A 14662-nucleotide genomic window follows, 5' to 3' on the forward strand; every position below is an offset into this window, starting at 1 on the left:
ACCTATCCCTATGACCAGTCCCATGTTTAAGAAATCACGTTTATAGAAACACAAACACAACTATAATGCCAAGGGTTAAGATGCTGGAAATTCTTCGTTAGTATCTGAATTAGTAATAAGCACACAATAATCACAACAACCGTGCGATTTTGCAATAGTTGTTGTTCAGTTATTGTCCCTATGTTCGTGTTCGTTGGTTCTGACTTGACAAAATAATCCTGCAATTTGTTGCTGAGGCTGCCAGGCTCAAAAGTTTTAAAATATTTTCTGGTTGAGTTGAAACATTTTGTTGAAGCTCAAATTTACAGTGCGCAAAATCTGCTTTGTTTCACTTCGCAACGCAATCTGAAATACCCTGAACTAAACAATAATACCTTCCAAAATTAGCAAGACACATTTTTCTACAGTTAGTTTTATTTTAAACGTGTTATTAGCTGGACGTCATCAGACAATGTTTGACCCGCTTACAAAAGTCAGACATAATCAAGTTTATACGACGCAAATAAATCAAGCTTAGACGACGCAAATAAATCAAATTTCAAAGAAACGTCAACTTTAAATGCGTCCTGGAACTTTGTGGCTTACAGAACCCCGTCATTCATTTCCCAGCTGTGGTATGTATTATCCCATTCCTCCATAAAGCTCATCCAGCTGTGGAAGTCTTCCTTCCACGGCTCCAGCATGGCCTGGGTGAGACCTACATGACCAGTTTAATATTTAATTGCCATGCCATTTACAAAAATACGGTTGAAGCTTAGAGCCAGGTGCATGTTTACCATTGTACTTGTTGTCCAAACAGTAGCACAACTGACAGTTGAAGAAATCATATGTGCAGGTGTACTGAGCGGGATCCCTACACCTTATACCCGTCAGGTGGCGGCAATGAGGCACCTCTGGTAGTGGACGGTACAGCGAATCCAAACTTTCACTGAAAATTGGAACGTTAAATGTTTCGTGACTTTTATTTTTTCGTATTTGCAGGTGCTTACACCCATCTGTTGTATGATCGTTGCCAACGTGGCAGAGACACGGAACGCCATTTTGCGTACGCCTTCAGCCACTCTGTTGAAATCCTTGCACGACTGTTGTTCACAGCGATCTCTGCAAGGTAAAGATTTTACGACTTGAAAATCTATCTGAAACTGGAAATCGATATAATACCAATATATAAAATTTGCCGTGACATTTTGTTGCTGACGATACCAGGCATAATATTCAATAATTCAAAGCTCTTCTGGCAAATAATTATTAGTTTGGTCGACATTTCGGTCGTTCCAGAAGAGCCGTGAATGATTGAATTTGCTGTGACATGTAACGATAAATTGGAATGAAGTTGTGAATTACATTACAGATGCATGTAAACATTATGCTTCGTTTTATAAGTTGGTTATGTCTTAGTATAATCATATTTCACTCTGTACATGTTTAACGAAAATATAATCTTGTATCAGGTAGGTTTCTGCATAGCGTTAAAACAAATGGTTCTCACTAGGACACGAAGATATCTCAAGGACAGAAAGGGAATCAAGGACAACGTTTGCTGCTTGTAGGACGTAGTTGTAGAGTTCGGGATGCTGGAAGTCAAAAATGTATCGAATGGCTTCCAAACTGCACTGGTGTCTTACAGTGGGTACGAAACCGTCGCGGAACTTTCGGTAAGCCCTTGAAAAAAATCCATGTTTTATCGGAAACTTCTTGTGGCATACCACACTGACCTAAAAATCTTTTTAATTATTATTTTAGTATTACCAGGCCAAATGCCCGTTTGTAAAAGGTAAAAATTCGATAATATGATTTTTAACGAGAAACCCATACTGTTGATTTGTCAATGCTGCGTGACTTGAGAGAAATTCATGTAACCACATCTACACTTACATGCAAATTTCTCCAGCTGTTCTTGCGCCAACATAAGCGTAGTAGAAATGCGTCAGGTTCGAGATCAGACCCTCAGTTGCCCTGGGATGACAGAGGAAGAAATCTGTCATGTTGTTGAAGGCAGGATCAAAGTGATGAGGAAGAGAGGACTTTTGGCAGAAGGAGTTAATCGGATCGTAGGAGTAGCAAGTAGGACTGGAGAAAGCCAGATATCGAATTTGCTGGATGATAAACTAAGAAGAGAAAGAAGATATGAAATTAGTATCTCTAAACCACTTTTGAAACTTTAAATGAAGTAATTTTTTAGAGTAAAAAAGTTATAAAGTAAACAGGCAATTATAATCTGTCATATTTCTGCACAAAGCGACTATGTGAAATTGATTTCACCATTAATCAAGACGAGTTTGTTGCAAGATAGTTACTTAGAATATGTGTTTGTGTATAATTTCTTGCTTTGCAACATGTAAAACCAACCTGAATATCGAAGGGGATATTGTATCTCCGGAACACGTTCGGTCCGTGACCACTCGCGCATTGCGTTAATTTGTTGGCGACACAGTGAATCACTGTGTTGATATTGGATCTAACAACACAGGCAATTAGAAAATCAAGGGGCACAACAACAAATAGTAACAGTTTGAAGGGTATAGGACACAACAAAGGTATACGATCAACATGCGTTTTTGTCATTACCTGCACTGGTTCGGGTCTGAGTAAGGAGCATCCGCTGTAAATGCACTCTCGCAAGACCAAACCCTCCTGATGGCTTCTCTGAGACTGCACGATGGGAGGAAATCAAGGTCTTAAAACATAGAAATTCCTTTTAACTATTGGTGACAAATCAAAAATCGTATTTTTTCGGTTTAGACAGAAACCCCCTTTGTACTTTTTTGTGAAATAACAGTAATACATTTATTCTATAAATGTTGACTATGTTTGTCTCATACTCGTCTGAACAGTGACATGTACAAGCATCCAATGCTAATCTTTTACAAAGTCGGCAAATTCACGATTAACAATGTTTTAGACACATTGAATGGCACTGATTGGGTCCAGCAGAGGAGAAGCGAGTGCAACAGGTAGAACCGAGACCAAATCAATAATTCTTTACAATGCGAGACAACAGCATGCCCACCAAACTCTACAGAATAGTTACTTAAATGTTTGTGACTGATCTATCAGCACTAAGCTATCTCACATACATTAATTTGTTTCAACATAGGTATTGGCTACTAAAATTTACCAACCTGACACAGGAGGTGGTGGAGAACCAGTGGGTGTCGTGAAAGTGGGTGAAAATGTGGGAGTTGGTGTCGGTGGCGGTGGAACCACTGCAAGTTATAATTCTTGTAAGACTCTTATAATCGCCATGATAGGGACAAAAACCTCACCTTGTGCAAAGCAGTGAGCAATTGAATACATAGCGTTGTAAATCTCGTATGACTCGATGAATCGGCCGTTTGCACTAAAACAAACCAATGGATTCAATGGATCACTGCGGGGGCAACATTATACTGAGGTGAATTTGTGAACCAGATGATGTAAGTAGTGTGCAAATGATCAACTTAAACAAACGGTGAGACACGAAAACCTCATGTACAAACTGCATAACCCAATTGGTACCAGCATGAGGGGAATAATCTTTCGGCAAAATACTGGCGTGCTTTGCTCTTTAACGGAAGGTGGCAACACACATTCAATATTCATGCACTGCAACGTTTTTTTATGTCACGTTATTTATATCAGTTCGTATTTTTACTCATGTGGATTGGTCTGATAATAAGATCTTTCTTTTATGAAACGTTTAACCCTTTCCATAAAAGTATCCGGAACATATACCAACGGTATACTGCTGTTGTATACTGTTGTATAAGTGAATCAAGAACTTTTTAAGTGCAAGTTTCCTTTACAAAAAAAACAAACAATTAACAGCTGCCCAAGCAGCGCAGTAATGTTCAAGTAATCGCAAGATTGGCAGGATCGCCCTACTGCGCAGGTCGTCACTTGGTGATCACAGCTATCGTATCGAAATCACAAGGTTTACTGGCTTCGCAGCCCTGGCATTGCAGCCTAACTGGATCAGCCACCTTTTCCCGACAAGTCAAAGCGAGATTTGAGAAATCGGTCTATCAGCTAATCCAGCTAAGCTGCAATGTCTGGGTTTCGAAGCCTATAAACTTAACCAGCTGCCCAAGTTGGTGTGTTTTATTCATACCTGGACAGAAGGGTGTATCCTAGGAACATACGCCTTGGTGAGTCGCCCAACGTCGCTATGTTGGTAAGTTGATCAGTGTTGCTCGAAAACGAGGTGTAGAAGTTGTAACCCCCTGACGATTGCCAGTTCTGCAAAAACATAAATGTCTTTCAGTTTTCTTTTATTATGAAATAAAAGCTTTTATAATTTCACTCGCACAGCGAAACTTCTGCAACGTGTTGGGTACGATTGGTCTGACTACATAAAAGCAAAAACCAAATGGATCTACACAAGACGTATATGGCACATTCTGAGTTACAGTAAAACGTGGACCTAAACGCTCAACGTCGATCACCTTTACTTCGTGGCTTTTTGTTCTCTTTTGTTTTTTTAAAGAAAGTAAATCATAAAAACAGATCGTTAACAGCTTACGTAGTTCCTGACACTGTAGTAAACTTCGCAGATGGTCGGGTCGCGGAAAGATGCCCCTGATATCTGAAACACCCTGTATTCCACTGTGACATCGTTATAATAGATGGTGCCTTGGGTAGTTGTGATGTTTCCAGTTCCATCGGCTCCAGCGTCGCCGGAAACCTAAATGGTTGAAGCTTTACAAGAAACCCAACCAAATGAAGTTGGGCTTTATAACCTATGGTATAGTGTAGAAACAAACAGCACATAGATTTCGCAATCTTGTAAAGAACGTTCACCTGCGGCTGCTTTTAATGGTAATTGTAAGATTTAATTGTACTGTGCGCAGGGAATCGCAAATTTCTGGTTCTGTAGAAGCTATTTTGACTCAAACTATCACTGCTTTATGGTTCAGGCTATCGATAAACAAAAACAACGATCGTTTTAGTCGGAATTGTCATTGCTACTTACCTCAATGGAATAACTGCCACCACCTTCCCCAATCCACATTAGAGCATTAAAGGGGTAGCCAGTGTGTGTTCCCGCTTGGTATCCAATTCCACTGTAAAAATACATATATATATCAATAGGCGCCCGTTCTACCTGCACACCAAGCACAAACATCATGAAAATATTTACCTGTTAAGTTGGTTTAACTATGATTAGGGTAAGTTATATACAATTTAACTCACTATGTAACTTGATCGTAGTTGGCTCGCGAGCGGTTATTGTACGGTCCGCCGAAGTACACCTGAAATGCCCAAGAAACACTATTCAAATATCACCGACCTAACCAACTATTGTACTTAATTGGTTACCTGATTTCCGCCGTCGTACATGTCATTACCGCCGTCGTTAATACTATTAAATCCATCATATCGATAGAAGAAAAAGTCGTAAACGCTGCCAGTGATTGAATATGAAGAATAGTGCAGACATGTGAACACAGAGCCGACAAAAGTATCGTCTAAAATAATTACCAAGGTTAGATAAATTCCATATCATACCTATCACTGGGTGGTGCTAGTAAGCATATATATATATATTCCAACATAAGCGAAATACCGTTGTTTCGTTGATCACCATTGCATATTTTGCGTTAAGCACAACATTACAGTTAGACCGGCTAAATATTACTTGGTCGCCAAACAATGTTGATTTAGCTGGTTATCCTGATCTAACAGAACAGAAAAAATCATGAGACCAAGTATAACTGAACAGCTCTCAAGATGTTTAAAATCAGAAAAATATATTTCGCGCTACAAAAAGGCATCATCAGTTTCTTTTACCGATTTTTCATCATGAGATTAATGCATAAAATTTCGTTTTCAAAGGCACTTTAAGATATTACTAAAAACTGGAAACAAATTTTAACCACCAACGTAAATGACGAATTATGTTGCTCGCGAAACAGGATACACTTGTAGCCCAAACTAACAACACACTACATTTACTTGTGGGCGGTGGGCGGGTAGATATGGGAGTTGTAGCCGTAAAATTGGTGTTAAAGTCTGTGGTAAAGTCGGTGAATGTGGTGGTTGGCAAGGGTGTGGTTACTGGAATCGGCGTTGGAATTGGAGCATCTGAAAAAAAATTGTATCTCCAACTTACATGATTAAAGATGATGTCGAAAGCCTGTCAAAGTAATGTTAACTGGAATTCGAGCATCTGGAAATAATTTTAGGCCACTGAGTAAAACTTGGAAAATCAGTTTCTCGATACCTTGCTAATCTATCAGAAGTTTGTTGAATCAGTTAATGTGGTAAAGCTGTTCAAATGATGGCTAAGTTTTCATTGTTTTTCATGATGTTTATTTTAACTTTGTCAAAATGTTGAACGAAGACAAAATAGATGCAGTAAATTGTGTACACAGTTTAGGGTTAGTAAATAAGGTTTTAGCTATTTTAGTTGATAACATCAAATTAAATTACAACAAAATACTTTACAAAAAAGGACAACTAAACAATAGAGATTGGCCAAGCTGAAGACTATCACTGATCTTGTGAAACCTTTTTTATACCGAAAATATCTTACCATTGAATGCATAGGCGCCAATGATCATCGCGGTTTCGCGCAAAGCGCCCTCAATCTCCCAACGACTGATGAATTGCCCAGATCTCCTACAAAGTTTGTATTTCTTATTAGCAATAGAACTAAACAAGGCCTTGTGTTTTTCCTATTCATTGCCTTACTTAGATAAAAGCATGTAACCCATGAAGATGTTTCTGATTGGCACGTAACTCCTCGCTGTTGCACGGTTCAACAGGTTGTTCTGATCGCTACTGGTGACGTCAAGACTGAGAAAAACCGGTGACGAAAACCACTAAAAGAAAAAGTCAATTAAATACAATCGTGTACAATTCATGAGGCTTCAGCACAAAAACAGTGAGCACAAAAGTAGGCTGCCAACAGTTGTGCATACTTTAATAAGAATCGTTCTTCCGTCACACAAGTTCTCCTAACTTGGTCGTTGGTTTCGCCGCACGATGTCGCTCAAGTTTTGGATTTATGTAATTATAAATCTTAGCTCTGGGAAGGCATAAACGAAGTAAGGACTTTTAGAAGAAATGACAAGCGGAGTTTATATTTTCAATTCCTTGTTTTTTGCAAACACAAAAACCTACGTTTTTGCTTCAAAAAAGTTTACCCGCTTCCCGTGCTCGACACAGACTTTTCAGAGAAAAAGTCAAATAGACTCACAGCAAAACTGGAGACAGTAAAATAAACTTCTCCAATGGTTGGATCGTTGGTTCCATACAGTTGGAAGACTTCGTAATGGATTGTGCAGTTCAAGGTAATCGTTCCATTCATTCGAGCCGCGCTCCCGCTGTTGTCTGCTCCAGCATTGGAGATAACCTGTAAATATTTTTATACGTTTTAATGTTACAGTGACAATAAAAACGGTAATTGTTGCTTCGATTTGGTACTTACCCTCCAGTAACTAATCTTGTCATTCATAAATAAACAATACTTTGTAAAGTAGCAATCGTATATAAAACTAAGAGCCAATAAAAAATGAAAAGTTTCGTCAATCTGGACACACCTGAATAGTGTAGTTGTGGGAGGTACTGTTCTCTCCTACATATATGAGGGTGACAAACGGGTGGCTTGCGGATGACGCATAGGCAAAGTCATTCAAGCTGTGAAGAGTATGTTTGATGATTTAAAAGACTAATCATTTAATTAAAACCGATCTTGCTTTCAATAAATTCTTATGTGTTGTGTTTTAAAAATATTGTATCGGTGATTAACCATTTGCTACAAAATTTTGATTTTTATAACGTTCTGACATACCTTGCAGACTGTCCGTAATAGATACCATACGACGGCGAAACTTTGCCCACAGACACCTAAAATCAGGATGGCGCAACATTTGATAAAAATACAATAATCAAAACAGTTTTGACCATAAAACGACAAAAGTATCAAAGAAAAATTAAAAAAATTCAGCATGTGGTGACCCACGGATTTTTGTCAGATATCCAAAAATTCTTAACTGGATGTAACACTCTTTCAAAAACAATAATATTTCTGTTTATTCTTGTGCAAAAATTGCACTCACGCTATAATCGTCTGCCATTCTTAGTGAGTAAGTTTAGATAGAATAAAGGTAGCTTTAAGTTTTATTAGGTGCTGATTATTCCAAAAAAATAATGTGGAGTTTGCGTTTACTTTGCCGTGACAATATTTAATCAAACAACGAGGATTAAGTAAACAAAGTAAGTCTTAATACATTCTCTCATCCATCCGTTACACAACAGTTACTTACAATGTTTCCACGATCGTACATATCATTCCCTCCGTCCAGGATGCTATTCAAATTTCCATCATAATTATAAGAATAGAAATTGGTTACTTGGCTCCTAATCCGTTGGCCTAAGCCGCGAATAGCTTGAACGGAGCGGGAAACAGGTCTTAGCAAAGCAGTTGGTGGGGACGTGGTTGTAAAAGGTACTGTATTTGTGAAAGGACCTGTAGTTGTAAAAGGTACTGTAGTTGCTTGAGGGGTTGTAAAGTTCGGGGTCACCAAGTCGGGGAGTGGACACTCGACTGTAAAAGAGTATGTGGCGTTAAATAAGTGTTTGTGATTTCCTGGGTTTCAAGGATGTTTTATTTACAACAACGAACCAATATCGTAGATAAATGCATGGAGCATGCTGTAAAGAACAGTTCTCACTTCGTATTCCATGATTTGCCTTCCAGGCCACCTGCACAAGGAAATAAGACATTTTTCGTGCCGTGGTTCATAAACTCAAACAACCACAACATCACTCTTAAACAATCCCAATGTAGTGAATACCTTGAAAGAAGAGTGTAGCCAAGGAAGACGTTACGTGGAGAACTTTCCAGGCTCACTATGTTTGTAGTTGGATCTGTAATAGTCGCGAATGAGGAAGAAAAATTTCCCTTTGTAGAATTCCAGCTCTACAGCATAAAGTCATCGTTAAAAATACACAAAACATAGAAAATGTGCACTTGCTAAACTACTTGGGTCAAGCATGCGATACAGTCATTTTTTGCGTGTATTTTGATATTAAGCTGTTGTTGTTTGTTGAACGTTATTTACACCTTCACTACCTCATCGTCATTTGCTTGATAAAGTTCAATACTTACTGGGTCACTGACGGTGTAGTAGACTTCACATATAGTAGGATCGCCTGCTCCATATATTTGGAAGACTGCGTAGCTCAACGTTACATTGCCATAGTGCATTGTACCGTTGAACGTTGCAATATTTCCGGAACGATCTGCACCGGTTCCGCTATTAACCTACAACATTGTTTTAATTAATTCATTGGCATCATTTTCTTAATAATCGCCAACTAATTTCTTAGCCTCCTTGGTACTGGATATAAAATGCTGCTGCATTTGAAATTTATAATTAAAAATACATTGGCAAACATAACACTACGAACCAGGATGGAATAGCTTCCGCCAGTGTCTCCAATCCACATAAGGGAGTTGAAGGGATAACCATCGTGTATGCCAGCTTGATACCCGAAGCCGCTGTAAACAAATTTACATTTAAAATGCAACAGGATTTTCACGAAGTTTCCTCGGAAATATTCTCGCGAACACATGGTTAATGTGGCATTTTCACTTACTTGAAAACGTTGTTATATCTTGCTTGAACGAAAAAATGATCGTAGCCACTAAACGACACCTGAAATCCATTCGCGCATGTAAGGTATTTACGTAAACAAGTGCGCGTAAGTTGCATCATACACACTCCTTATTGTAAAATAACTAATCTTTTAATGTTCTTAATAATGATCTATAAACTAATTTTTTTCCACCCAATGTAAGCAGTAGTGTGTCGAGAGGCCATTAAAAACTTCTACGATTTGGAATATTTTCCTCTACCGTACCAACTACGTACAGGAACGGGTGAACTTTACAGTTTTATACCCAACATGAAGATGCAATAAAAAACAGCACTTAGTGTGTTACAATTCCTCAGAGTATGCAGTAACTATGGGTTTAAAACATGAAGATTTATTGAGATTTAAGTAAGGGTACAGTACCTGATTTCCGCCATCATACATGTCATTGCCTCCGTCACTGATTCTGTTAATTCCGTCGTAGTGATAATAATAAAATTCGGAGTAACTGCTTTGGACCGACGGAGCTTGTTGGTGTAGGGAGTAGAGGACGCATCCAATAAACGTGTCATCTACAGGAAAAGGAAATAGTTATAATTTTCATAGACAATCACCCGTAACTCCCAATGGAAAATTACTGGACTCAAAAGAATTTTCGAGTTAAATTTATTTTCAATAACCATAAAACACCCACTTACTATTCGGGGGATGGCGCGTCGGAACCGAACCTGCGAAAGAACAAATTTAAGATTAAAGTTAGTTCAAGCAACTTGATAGTTGACTCGTTATGACTTAAAGGCCGAGTGGTAAAATGTCTCCCAACGCGCAGTGGAAGCGTGATTACATCCATAATGTTTCGATAGAGAAACTTACTGTTTGTGGGTGGCGTAAAAGTAAAGTTTCCTGGTGGGGGAAGTGTAAAGTTTCCAGGAGGAGGACGAAGTGTAAAGTTTCCAGGAGGAGAAGGAGGAGAAACCGTGCCGTTTCCGGAAGGTGGAGAAACTGTGCCGTTTCCGGAAGGAGGAGAAACTGTGCTGTTTCCAGAAGGAGGAGGAGGAACTGTAAAGTTTCCAGGAGGAGAAGGAGGAGAAACTGTGTCGTTTCCAGAAGGAGGAGGAGGAACTGTAAAGTTTCCAGGAGGAGAAGGAGGAGAAACTGTGCCGTTTCCGGGAGGGGGGAGACCTACGAAACAACAAAATAAATATTTTTATCGATGGCAAAAATACTATGCATACGACAAGAAAAGAGAGGGGTGCTGTTAAACAAAATTGATTTTATTGGAAAACTAAGACTTCGTCCCATTTAGCAGGGTCTGGGTTACATTGGCTGTTCCTGGTAACATGATTTTTACATTTTACAGACAGTTAGGCATGCACAACTGATTGTGGCGTTCATCTTGTTTGTTTGCATAGCGAAACATACAAGCTCGCAATTCGTTATTGAGAAAAAAACACAATGTGCAAAGTATATTCTTCCAGGCAACACATTTTTAATAAGATCATTCCTTTTTATGTCACATTGTATATTCAGCTTTATTAAGTTAGCATAGCTATTTTATGATTTACTATTATATTTTACACAAATTGGCGTTTACAACGAACTACCTGACAAGTTTCCAAAGCCCATGGGTTCACAGAAATGTAATAAATTGTTTATTAATTAATTACTTTCAGCGTCTCTTGTACTCAACACACTATTATAATACTATTAACACTGGCGAGGACAGAGTGTTGGACTAAAATGGTATATTTTCTCGTCACACGAAGTTTCTACAGGAGCACGTGTGTCATATCAAGACTGGAAAACAGCGCAAACAACGCGGCGAATTCCCCCAAAGTGGAGGACAGGAGAGAGAACAAAAGCGCCTTACCCTGTCAGCAGTAAATCACGCGAAACGGGTTGGATTAGAAGGAGAAAGGAGGAATGAGAAAACCGTTGGCGGCATTTTTAGAGCTTTTAAACACGACTTTCGAAACCGAAACTTTGCCCTTCAATTACTCACCCTTAATAACATTGAATTATTTTGTCTATACTTCTGTAAGCCTAGCATGTCGGTGCTTGCGTTGTGTTGTGCGGCACTCATGACACAAGGGATAAAATTGTGGAACGACGGGTTTTGGATTAGGACATTGAGACAATTTCGCTTTTGTCCAAGGCAATTGTGGGTTTGATCGGTTTCATTAAACCGCATTTCTTTACCAAAATACGACCATATCGATTGTTGTTGTTCTTACCAAAGTGCCATTTATTTTAGTGGTAAGAACCAACCAGTTAATTTACGCAATGTGGGTTGAAAGAAGCGTTTGAACAGGGCTGCTGAGGAAAAACCTGTAGCATCGTGCTATATCTTCCAGAACGGCTCAGGTTACCTTAACGAGGAAACCGACCCAGTGTACCGAAGAACGCAATACGATATCTAACCCTATCAAATTTTTATTCGTACTTTTCGGGCCTTTTCGGTATCGCCAAAAAAATACTAGAAAAGGCAAAAAACAATAAGTGTTCTTCGCCAGCAACAAAAATCTTGGAAACAAATGTTTGGGATCACGAAGGCGAGAGAACAGTTCCACTACAACAAAAGTTACAAGCGCATAGCTATGAGACACAAAAAGTTACGTTGCGTGTTAATAGCACAAAATAAACCGTTCTTCTTACAACAAAACGAGGCACGACACACAAACAAAAAACCTTTTCTCATTAGCCACAAAGGAAAGTAAGGACAATGAATTCGGTGGGCATTTCCTTGGACCTCGGTCACGGTTTGGTGATTTTTAAAGGAAACGCGGTGCGTTTACCTACCCCCGCACATTTTTACCACCAAAACCATCAAGAGTGACCTATTTTCAATGAGGCAAAACACTGCATTTCATTTACATACTTATCACAGACATGCATGTCGGAACTATTTTACCAGTGACGGGGTCCATTTACGGTAAGAATCCACACAGTACTATATTCCAGTTTTTAAATTTGTATATATTTTATTATCGTGGTCTGCACGTTGAACAGACGAGATGCTTTCCCCTAAGTTAGTGGTTCTCTGGGGTGGCTCGCGGCCGAGATGGTTTGAGGGGGTCCGTGAATGCAAAAATATCAAATTATTTTAAGTTTGTTCTATACATTCCTATTTGTCATATCCATTTGTACACAACGCATGTCGCACCCATTGGTAACTCAAAGCGTCTAGGTCAACTTGCGTAGGATTCGCAGACTTCATAAACGACAAAGAAATATGGTTAAGAAGTACGGTTTAAGATTTAATGGATATCCTAAGCTCCTATAGTCGTTAGAATGTGTTTTACGCTTGGCAGAAGGTCATAAGTCATATCTACTTGATATCAAAACAAGTCGGATTTCCAAAAGATATTAAACAAACAGTTCGTGGCCGAACGTTCTTTAGTGTTTATTGAAGCGTTTTATGTCAAAGAGAACAGAAAATGAATCCCTCTAACTGAAGGATTTTATTGACAATTGGGGAGAGATCGATCGATGTCAAAAACCCTCTAAGAGTCTAAAACAACAAGACTGCTGCGTGGGTTAGTTTTGGAGACCGCAAGTATGGGGATCCTGTCGTATTTCATTTGTTCAGGGTTCGACGCACACTGCGCATTGTACTGTATATTGGGTGATAACATGTTTTTAATCTTTAGGTTTTTCGATACTATATACTTATCTACCAACACCAAAGAGTGACATGTTACCCACCAATGCGACGGGAAGTAGAAACGCTTTCAACATTTCCTGCTTAAGCTTCATAAGGTTAAGAAATTACTTTGAAATTATCTATTAAGTGAACCTGGGTGATTTTTGAAGGTTTATTTTATGTACGCATGTTTGCACGCGACAAAACTTTAAAAGTGGACAGATCGCAAAAGACAGATTTGGTTTCCTGCTAAATCGCCCACTTCCTCCAAGGTTATTATGAACACACATATGTACGTATAGAAATAGACATTTTGATATAATCTTGCTATATTGTCCACCAAAGCACATAAGCTAAGGCGGAAACAATACAGGACAGGTTGTTAAATATTCTCTTACCTGTTACTGGGTCGGGTAGGGTTATACCTGAAACCAACAATAAAAAGTTTTGGTAAATTTAACAAAACCTTGACGTTTTGAGATACTTTCGGAAACCATATAATGTATAGAAATGAGATTAAGAAACTTTAGTGTTATATCAGTTTTATTTGTACGAGGTAGTTTTAATTTATTGCTTTTACTTACCAAACGCCACTTGCAGCAGTGCAGCGCAAATCAGTACGTACAAAGATCTCATGATTGTCTCACTAGATTTAACCTAATGAGAGCCTGAAAAAAGCATGCATTGCGTTAACGTTGGAAAGAAAATCGTTTGAAACGCTCTGCAGTCAGACGCCTTTTCACGGTGTGTTAATTTTCAGGTCAGCGTTTGTAGGTAACACAACCATGATTTCACATATACGTGAATATCAGATCAACCACAGCGTTATTTATCTATCTTTATAGCAGAACTAGTAGAGTTTCTATCTCTGCTTAACAGGCTTAGTTTTCAGTGTTTGGTGGCGCCGTCAGCTAAGCCGGTTATGTATACCCAAAAGCGAGTGCTGGGCGCCTTTTTTCCTCTTTGAGCTCGGACAGGTGATCGTTCTTTGTCATTTCCTTCGCACGACATCGCGTTGGTAACTTACAGGTTCCCACACCAAAGAAACCCGTAAACAATTTCTTCATCTGCTCCAAGGACAGGTTTATAGGCAGCACACAAAGTACTTAGTGGGCCGTGGGGAATGCAGGCCGCGAGGTTATCGTATTGTTTACTGGAATTTTCCATCAGCAATATTGCCTTAAATGCCTGAAAAAAATACCTAAATTGCCTAAACAAAACTGTCCTTCTTTATTGTGTGCAAACAGTTATTAAACCGTTAACTGTCATTTCAGTGACTGCATGTCACATGTAGGAAGTTCCACAACATACATGCATGTGTGTAAAAAGTATCAAGTGAGTGGAATTGGTAAGACCTGTTTTGCTCTCCTTGATTTACTGATTTTTACAAAACTGTTCCCGCAAGCAATCGCGATAATTTGGCAAAATGGTGGAACG

The 14662-nt window shown here is 38.9% G+C and overlaps 1 protein-coding gene across 1 annotated transcript; it reads right to left on the minus strand.

Moving 5' to 3' along the window:
- Positions 1-396: 396 nt before the first annotated feature.
- On the minus strand, positions 397-13929 carry LOC145889754 (uncharacterized). Its single transcript, XM_082980786.1, has 31 exons — positions 13810-13929; positions 13624-13650; positions 10456-10764; positions 10281-10310; positions 10006-10154; positions 9586-9644; positions 9397-9487; positions 9095-9250; positions 8781-8905; positions 8609-8688; positions 8250-8530; positions 7775-7830; positions 7524-7620; positions 7181-7336; positions 6673-6803; positions 6515-6600; positions 5935-6063; positions 5299-5447; positions 5173-5231; positions 4952-5042; positions 4502-4663; positions 4091-4218; positions 3267-3340; positions 3123-3206; positions 2569-2677; positions 2350-2458; positions 1876-2108; positions 1490-1662; positions 990-1101; positions 777-928; positions 397-697 (listed from the first exon to the last, which is right to left on the minus strand). The coding sequence occupies exons 1-31, from the start codon at positions 13859-13861 to the stop codon at positions 582-584; spliced, it is 3765 nt and encodes a 1254-aa protein (XP_082836912.1). The 5' UTR covers positions 13862-13929; the 3' UTR covers positions 397-581.
- Between the last annotated feature and the right edge of the window lie 733 nt (positions 13930-14662).

This window comes from Ascidia mentula, chromosome 2 (assembly GCF_947561715.1).
Source record: "Ascidia mentula chromosome 2, kaAscMent1.1, whole genome shotgun sequence".
NCBI lineage: Eukaryota > Metazoa > Chordata > Ascidiacea > Phlebobranchia > Ascidiidae > Ascidia > Ascidia mentula.